This window comes from Coloeus monedula (genome assembly GCF_965178545.1).
Source record: "Coloeus monedula genome assembly, chromosome: 6".
NCBI classification, from domain to species: Eukaryota; Metazoa; Chordata; class Aves; order Passeriformes; family Corvidae; genus Coloeus; species Coloeus monedula.
Window position 1 is genome coordinate 2,736,711 of NC_138786.1, and position 9,499 is coordinate 2,746,209.

Consider the following 9,499-nt stretch of genomic DNA (forward strand, 5'->3'; position numbering starts at 1 on the left):
GAGTATAGCAGAAGCAGTGATCGTAAAATAGCTTCTATTCACTGAGATGCACAGAAAAATTGAGCTAAAAAAGCCTTTCAGATTAATTTCAGACCATAACCTCTGCGTGTGTGGTGGGTGCTCAGTACCTTGAAGAATGCCAGGATGAGTTACATGCACAACTGCTGTGGGGCCCAGGGTTGCGGGGCAGTAACTGCCTTTGTAGCAGCCATGTAATAACACTGCAGAGGAAAAAAAGAATTAGGCACTTGCATGCCTTAGTATTATTTACTGGGCTTATAATATTGTGAACTTCCATGGGGTAGGAAAGACCAGAATCGGTAGGAAAGCCTATGGGAGGATGCAGCAGGAGACACCTGAATGACAAGTGGTCCAAATTCTTATTAATTATTCAGCAGCTATGCTGAATAAAAGAAAAGAACTAGGTTCTTTTCTGGGTGCCTCAAGCTCATCACCAAAAAATGCCCAAAGCTAATCAAAAGCAGTAGCATTTTGAAATGATTGAGAAGACTCAATCCCTCACTCCTGGTGAGGTTGTTATGCAAGACCCTGATCATTCAAACTCACACTGATCTATGTCTTTAACTCCAGCCAAATACGCCTTAAGCTGCACATGATAATAAGTGCAAAACATCATCCTACAAGCCTCTGTATTTTTGCATGGCCTTGCCTATGTGCTCAACCTCACTTAGCTAAGATTGCTCATGAAGAGAAGTTATTTGTGTGAGTGTTTGCAGGGGGGAGATGCAAGTGTAGGCACAAAAGGATGAAAGAAAACAAGTAGCAAAATATAAAAACAGTATGTGGAAGCTGACAGAAGCTTTGTTGTTTCAGAGAAGATGATGGGGAGGTGGGCCTGTGTCTTGTTTAATTGTCATTTAATGTCCTGTGGGGGAAAGAAACCTATTTTTCCTTTATGAAATTACCAGTTTTCTCTTTTGAAATCTGCGGGAATTTCTTCGATGATCAGTTTGGATGTACAGCAGAAAAGTCGGCAGCAATCCCTTTAAACATCTCTGAGATGCAAATAGAGTGGAAAACCCCCAAATGTGTGTGTCTGCTTCTTTCCATCTCTCCTGGTGCACTCGCTGAGCGAGCTCCCTGGGAGGCGCCCACGTGGAAAAAATCCATGCGCAGGCCAGAAGAAAATTTCTATTTGAAGCTTAAATCAGGCGATGCAGTTTTACTGCACACAGGGGCTTTTCCCCCCCAGTCTCTTTGTAAGTGGGGACGAATAGGAGATGGAGAGCCCCCCCGGCAGCGGCTCCCCCGAGGCGAGGCAGCCGCATCCCAGGGGCCAGGCTCCATCTAGTGACACAGCCGGGGATGGCCGGGCGGGATCCAGCCCGGAGCCGCGGTACCTGGCCGGACCGGGCTCTGCAGGGCCGGACCGGGCTGTACCAGCGCCATGTGTCTCGTCGGCTGTCCGGAACCGGGAGCGGCCGTCCCGCTCCCCCGGCGCTCTGCCCCTGCCGGAGAGGCGAGCCCAGGTTCAGGCAGCAGCTCTTTGATTTCTGAAAGGGGAAATGAAATACAGGACGGGCAAGGGCGAAGGCAGGGGCTGAGCCGCGGCGGGGAGCGGGGCAGCCTCCTGCCTCTGGGTGGGCTGGGTACACACACGCCCACCCCCGGGCCCCGTCCCGGCGCCACATCGGGGCTGCGGGACGTGCAGTGCTCCGGGACCGCGGCCGGAGCGGAAAGCTCGGAGGTGCGGATGCGGAGGAAGCGACTTCAGGGTGTCCCCTGCGAAATGATGTCACCCGCTCAATATTTTCGGGGGGAGTGACCGATCCGGCTATGAAATGGGCTCTATATCGGATGCGGCCGGATCGATGGGGCTGATAACGGCGAGCTATAAAAGGCCGGGGGGCGGCTGCGGCCGCGCTACAGCCCCGAGGCGCCGCTCCGGGATGGGGCCGCGCCCCGCCGCGCTGGCGCTGCTCGGTCTGGCGGCCGCCGCCGCCTCCGCGCTGCCGCTGCCCGACGCCGGCCCGCACCTCAACTACGGCTGGGGAGAGCCCATCCGGCTGCGGCACCTCTACACCGCCAGCAAGCACGGGCTCTTCAGCTGCTTCCTGCGCATCGGCGCCGACGGGCGGGTGGACGCGGCCGGCAGCCAGAGCCCGCAGAGTGAGTGGCGGCGGCGGGGAGCGGGCGTGGGGCAGGGCCGGGGCCGCGGGGGTGACAGCGCTGTCCCCTCTCTCTGTCTCTCTCTGCCCGCAGGTCTGCTGGAGATCCGCGCCGTGGCCGTGCGCACCGTGGCCATCAAGGGCGTGCAGAGCTCCCGGTACCTGTGCATGGACGAGGCGGGGAGGCTGCACGGGCAGGTGAGCACCCGCGCTGCTTTCCCCGGGGGGAATTTCCACCCTGGAACAGCGGCCGAAGAGCCGGCGTGATCTGCTAATAATGGGGTAACAAAGCTTTCAGGTGTCCGCCACCCTCCCTCCCTCTCCCTCCCCCGCCTGTTCCCCGTAGGACCTGCGGTTCTTGTCACCGTCACTGGGGGGATTATTAGAAGGCAGAAAGGAAACGTCGTTTAGAAAGTAAATTATGTTGTGCTTGTCTCCTGCCAAAATATACCCAAAGTACAGCCCAGGGCAAAATTGCATTTAGGTTTAAAATTCTCATCAGAGGGAGACCGTGATTCTGCTGCAGAAATAGATTAAGCCCTGCCATAGAATGCGAATAATTTCTCACCGTTCAGGTCAGGTACTCTGGAAAAAAAATCCAACAAAACATTTAAAAAGGCATTGCTCCTTTGGAGAAGAGCTGCAGCCAGCTGGCTGCCAGGCATACAACTCCCAGGAACATGGGGTTGCCATCTCTTAGGAAGCTGAAAACAGAAAAAGGATTTTGAGGGGAAAGGATGCTTCTCCACTGTCCCACTTCTGCGCTGCTATAACAGGACACCTGCGGGACTCTGAGAGGTTGGGGAGTTAAGTGCCCCACTGGTGCCACTTGGTTAGGTCATGCTTTTTCACTAGGTACAGCAACTAGTCACTAGTTAAGGCATGTGGATACATTATTTACTCTAGAATTTGACAGGTACAGTTCAGATTCAGTCTGTACAGAAGCCTGAGCTTCACAGAGCAATGGCTTTTCATGATGCCAGAGTAAAGATACAGCTTGATCCTTTTTTGATTACTCCAGCCAAATTTCTGCTGATTTCAGTGAGGAATGGACTTGGCCCATCCTCAAAACTCTCAGTATCTTTAATAAGAGCAACACTGATGTTCCTGAATGCAGATATAATATGGAATTAAGCCTTTCTTTCTGAATTTCCTTGCTTTTCTGGGCTCAAATCACTCAATGCTGTGATGAGGTGCACAGGTTCAGATGATACAGTAGTTATTAGCTTAGTATTTTAATGTATATCCAAATCATATTCAGCTCCCATTGGAGCTACCAGCTGAACTTTAGCAATCACAGAATTTTAAAATGGCTTTCCTATAACAGCATTTTGAAGGCATACACGTTGACTGAAGCTGCATTTGTTAGTGTAGAGTATCCGATGCAGGCTGGGGGTTTCTTTTCTGAAAACACAGCAGCACGTAGCCGTGCTGTCACATCTCCATGTTGTGGACACCTGCTGTCACGTCTGTGCTCACAGCCCAGCCAGGCAGCTCTGCAGGTAAATCTTTACCTTATCAGCACCACGCTCAGGAGTGGAAGAACAAAAGGGCAAACACGGTGTCTGGGGGCTGAACCTGTACTCCGGCAACATGGCCTGTTTTGACACTGGAAAAATGATGACTAGGGTTGGTTTCTGAATGCACTGTGTGCTGTAGTCAGTAGTTTAAGGGAAATGCTGAATATACTGACATATTGTGATTCCTCCTGTGAAAAAAAACTAATCTGGAAATACTTAAAAAGTCTGATTGGTACTTGTTTAAAAAAACACACTAGAGACCATCCCAATGAAGTGAAGAGGGAAAGGTATAGCTGAGACGCAGGGTATCAATCGATTGACTGATATCAATCAATATCTGTTGTTTGTAGTGTGCACTTCTTGAGCAAGAACCTCTTTTATTTCATCATCCTTTTCAGTGAGGCTGAGCACTCATAAAGACAGCTAACAATCCAGCCTCAATTTTTTGTCATATACACATATTTTTCTGACATATAATGTGTGTGTGTAAGCATAAATACTGCACCATTTTATTTGGAGAAAACATCTTTTTTTAAAATTACTTTATTAATTTAAAACATGCCTTTAAAAGACAACCAAATGCATGCCCTTAATTTTACTCCATGTTACTGAGGGTGTTTGAGAAAGGCCCAAAAGTATTAAATATGCTCTCTGTTCAAACAGGCAGAACATTCCTGTGAGGACATTTCTGTCTCTGCAGACTGAGACATAATCAGCAATTCTCTTTTACTGACCACAGGTTCAATCACCTGCAGTGGCTGAGACTGAAATAGCACAAGAGCTGTAAGAAATGCAGTGCTGGTGTAACAATCTGGAGAGGTCTGACCTGCTGATATGAGTCTAATATACAAATATAATATATCATTTATAGATACATATATTTATAAGATATTAAAGATATATAATATCTGCACAGGCCATTGCAAATGTAATCCTACAAATTCATACCTAAGAAAATACATTCTTCTGTACAAAATCCTAACTTGTGCTGGTATTAGTTCGACAGTTCTCCTGTTAACATGAAAATGACACTTTGTAGAAGGGTCTTTTGCAATTTCAGTAAATTTTGAGTGGAAAATAGTAGAAATTACCTTTTAGCATTGTTTTACTGATTGGCCACATTGCCTTTCTACAGAGCTGATCCTGAAGCCCTTGCACAGGCAAATCTCTAACAGAGCAGGAGTTCTATACTTGGATTAGGACTCATGACTGCAATTAAGTACCGTCAGCAATTAAGGACAATTCCGTCTAATTCAGCACTGGCAGCTAAGATTCTTCTTCCCCAGTGGTCAGGGCAGGATAAGTGTGGTGGCTGTGGAGAAGCACATCCCAGGCTTCAAAGCTTATTTAAAGTGATGGACCTGGAAAGAACTTCAGGGGTTCTGGAAGAGAATACAGAATACAGAATACAGAATACAGAATACAGAATATAGAATATAGAATATAGAATACAGAATATAGAATAGAATAGGAGATTGGGAGAAGGCAGGAGGACACCCCCACTGAGGGAGAAGGACTTGTCCCATTGAAGGTTTGCATTGTGGTTGAATACAACCAGCCTGGTGGGTATATTTGTAACTCTTGCTATTCCTTGCTGTTCAGCTCAGGTATTCCACTGAAGACTGTTCCTTTGAGGAGGAGATTCGCCCGGATGGCTACAACGTGTATAAATCAAAAAAACATGGGATATCAGTGTCTTTGAGCAGTGCCAAACAAAGACAGCAGTTCAAAGGGAAAGATTTTCTTCCCCTGTCTCACTTCTTGCCCATGATCAACACCGTGCCCGTGGAGTCAGCAGACTTTGGTGAATACGGTGATTACAGCCAGGCCTTTGAGCCAGAGGTGTTCTCCTCGCCCCTGGAGACGGACAGCATGGATCCCTTTGGCATCACCTCCAAACTGTCCCCAGTGAAGAGCCCCAGCTTCCAGAAGTGACTGTGCTCAGCATGTGTTTTTACAGGAGTATTGCAGAGTACTGCAGGGTTTTTAGCTTTTCAGGTAGTGATATTTGGGAACTTTTTTGTGTATTTGAGTATGGAGCCAGCCTCACCCTTGTTGTACCTGTAAGAGATGAGTGCCAAGAGGCTGTTCTATAGTCTAAAGAATTGCCTATCCATAGTTTTGTTTGGAAAAGGAGGATTAAATATGAAAAATTTCGCAGCTTTATCAGAGTTGCTCCAGAGGTGGTGATAAAGTTTTTCTACATAATTTTTCTACACCAGCTTCCACATATATTCACCTCTTATATCTGCTCATACGAGCAAATGCAGAAAACCTTTTCCTCTTCAGAGACCTTAAACCCAAAACATTTGGACCAAAACTAGATGAAGGAAAACATCCCAGCAGATGTAACTAGAGTTAATGCTGCTTCTTAAAAGGCTGCTAACAACATTCTGGGGAAAACTTTCTATTGAAAGCATACTACTGAAAAAAACAAATCCTGCTTGTATATTGTGCTTTTTCTTCCCTTAGAAAATAAGGGAAGAAAGGGAAAAATTTCTCCCTTCCCTTATTTCTAAAGAGTACTTTGGGAAACTTGATTGTTGATTTCTTTTGTAGACTAAATTATGTTCTCTGTGGCATCAGAATCATGCAGCAGAGAGTTCTCATCAGAATTAGTGAGAATTCAGTGTGTGGTTGGAAGAGTGCACAGGGCTAGAATTGATGTTCATCAGGTAGGGAATGAGCAGCTCAAATGAGTGTTTAAATGAAGATTCTGTTGTATATAAGCATGTATATGTCGTTAGCAAATGGAGAAAACCACTGAAAACGGATGTATAGGTCAAAGCAGTTGCAAAATAGGTTTTCGTGTTTAACCTTTAACCACCAGGAATTCTTTCAAGTCACTTCCAGGCTTGATTCAGCATCCATGGGAATCAGTGGAGAGATGGTTTAGTGAGTTAAAAGCTGCAGAACTGGGTCAGGATTCTCCTTGCAGGAAGGGATTGTGAGTGCCTCTGGACAAGGCACCTGATGTCTTCAGTTTTGTTCTCCCTTTGAAAAGAGTCAATGAAGGAATAACCAAGGTGAAGCCAAAGGAAAAAAAAAAAAGGGATAGTTCAGGGATTCTACTTGTTTCCAAAGGTTCATTTATAATAGAGATTCCTGTACAAAAAAAACAAAAAAAAACTCTACTGGAAATACCGGTGTTCTTCTGACCTAGCACTTCATTGCCAATGCAATATTTATAATTAATTTATTGAATACATACACCTGTTTATTTTGTTACTGTTATTTATGCTCAAAATTCTATTTATATACTCCTGAAGGTGGGTTTTTTTAGTTGTAACAAATCTTGTGGAGTTTCGTAATCACGGAATTTTAGCCAACGATAGCTTTTTAAATTTCTGTGCATTATCAGTAGTGTAATGTGTACATTTGCAATAAAAGAGAAAATCATCTTCAACACCAAAATCTGCTTGACTCTTTTGTCCCTCCCTAAGTGCCATGTCTTTTAAATACCTCCAGAGATGGTGACTCAACCACTTCCCTGGGCAGCTTCCTGACAAAAAAATCCTGTGGGTAGAAGGCTGCTCCCATTTAAAAATGGGAACCATTCTAGCCAGTGCTGCCAGGGAGAAAAGTGGTGAGTTTTGCCTGAAAAAGATGTCAGTTTCTGGCAGGAAAAGAGCCTGAATGTTTCCATTTGGAAATGCTGTGAGTCACAGGAACAGCAGATTTCTTGGCTGGCAAGCGTCTCTCATGGTGTTTTCCCATTCTCTTTTGTGCTGAGCCACTGCCGCACATCCGGAGGGTTCCCACTCCTTATGTGCTGGAAGAGGTAGTTCTGATTTTCAGGTTGTTTTATTCCAAAATCTTTCCGATTTCAGGGGGTTTCATTTCCAGTTCTGATCAGTCGCTGTATTTTCTTTGAATGCCTTTCAAGACCTGTTTTTAAAAAAAAAAAACGCAAATCAGAAAACAAAATAAAATACTAATGAACTTCTAAAGTTCAGTCAAAAAAACTTCCACTTTTTCTTTTCTGCTAAAAAGTTGCACAGATTTGACAGGAAACGTGTCAAATAATGGAGTTAGGAGAGTACACAGTTTAACTGCACCAGTGAGGGATTTTTTTAAGTGGGTGTAACAGTGTGAATATTTCTCAAGGGTGCAAAGATGGGCAACCTTATGTTTGGGAACAGCATCTGGAGCTCTCCCGTGACCCTACTTGCTGACACCTTTGGATTACCATCTTCCACCAGCAGCACGATGATTTTTCCTGCAACAGCATGGTTAGAGGTTGGTTCAATATTTATTCAGACAGAAGGAAGAATGCCAGGAGCTAAATTAACCCACACCGCTTCCTGGAGCACTTTAGTTTTCCTTGGAGTTTTCCCATCCCAGCTCTGACCAAACCTGGCTGTTTTGCTTATAAAATCTGACAAGATCTCGGCTGGAGGTGGGAGGATTGCTGGGAAATGCTTCCCCTGCCCTGCGACACCTGACTCGGTCAGGAACTGGGTGTGCAAAACCTCCAAAAAACACCCCTGCCTTTGGTTCTGTGGGAATGTAAACAGCACCACCACCCCTCACCACACACGTCCCCTGTCCCCTGTCCATCAGAGCTCCTCAAAGACAGTAGGACAATGGCAGTGCTTTCATTTGCAACAGCACATTTTACAGCCCTAAAAGGTTTTTAAAGCTCAGGTGTCAAATGTCTCCTTGTGAAGTCTCAGTTGGAAGCTGTGATGTGCAAATACGAGTTGTTAGAGGAGTGGGGAGGCCGCAGGAAAGGAGATACTGAACGTCTTCATTTCCACTTGGAGGAAGTGTAAAAACCTATAAATCAATTCAAGAGTCATAGTGTCCACTTTACCTCTGCTCAAATCACTGAAACCCTGTTGGTGGAAAATTTGGGGGCCACTCTTTCTACTCTGCCAGTGTACTTTGCATATGAATGGAGAACAACACGATAAATTAAACTTCCTTTTTTTCCTCAAAAAATATACGTGTTCCAACACCAGGCTGGCAGAAGAGTGTGACGTACCCAGAGCCACATTTTCATTAAGTATCCGGAAAGTAATAGCATCATGTATACAAGTATACATGCTTGTAAAAAAGTATAAATGTTTCCTTTGACCAGTGCTGATCTGTAACAACTCGTAAGCGTTCTAACAGAGCAGCCTACAACGGCACACTACAGCTGGGGTGGGTATTTACACCAAAAATATTTATGTTTTAGAATCACAGAATGGTTTGGGTGGGAAGGGACCGTAAAGATCATCTAATTCCAGGGCCAGGGACACCTTCCAACAGACCAGGTTGTTCAAAGCTACATCCAGCCTGGCCTTGGGCACTCCCAGGGATGGGGCAGCCACAGCTTCTCTGGGCACCCCACCCTCGCAGGGAAAACTCGTGGGCATATGCACCAGAAATACACTTCTTAAAAGCCACAGACGCCAGTATCATATGAGAGAGATGTGCAAACTCCATCATTCCATGCCCAGCGACAGGACCCGAGGGAATGGCCTGGAGCTGTGTCAGGGCAGGTTTAGGCTGGATGTCGGGAAAAGGTTCCTCACCCAGAGGCTGGTCGGGCACTGGAACAGGCTCCGCAGGGCACTGCCCACAGCATCAAGGCCGGCAGAGCTCAGGGAGCGTCTGGACAGCGCTTTGAGGCACGGGGTGGGATTTTCGGGACACCGGGTGGGATTTTCGGGACACCGGGTGGGATTTTCGGGACACCGACGTCTCCCTATGGATGTCCCGGCCCGGGATCTGTGGCGGCGCTCGGGCGCCCCCTGGTGGCCGCACGCCGCCACAGCGTGTGGGCGTGGCTTAACCCGCGGGGGGCGTGGTTTGCGCTCGCGCGCCACGCCCCCTCCCGCGCGCCGTCCGTTCCCGGCGTGC

The 9,499-nt window shown here is 46.8% G+C and overlaps 1 protein-coding gene across 1 annotated transcript; it reads left to right on the forward strand.

Annotated features, from left to right (window-relative positions):
* Window positions 1-1,802: 1,802 nt before the first annotated feature.
* FGF19 (fibroblast growth factor 19) lies at window positions 1,803-5,584 on the forward strand (the record flags this gene model as incomplete). The annotated part of the gene is made up of 3 exons (XM_082283145.1): window positions 1,803-2,130; window positions 2,224-2,327; window positions 5,252-5,584. The coding sequence occupies 3 exons, from the start codon at window positions 1,803-1,805 to the stop codon at window positions 5,582-5,584; spliced, it is 765 nt and encodes a 254-aa protein (XP_082139271.1).
* Between the last annotated feature and the right edge of the window lie 3,915 nt (window positions 5,585-9,499).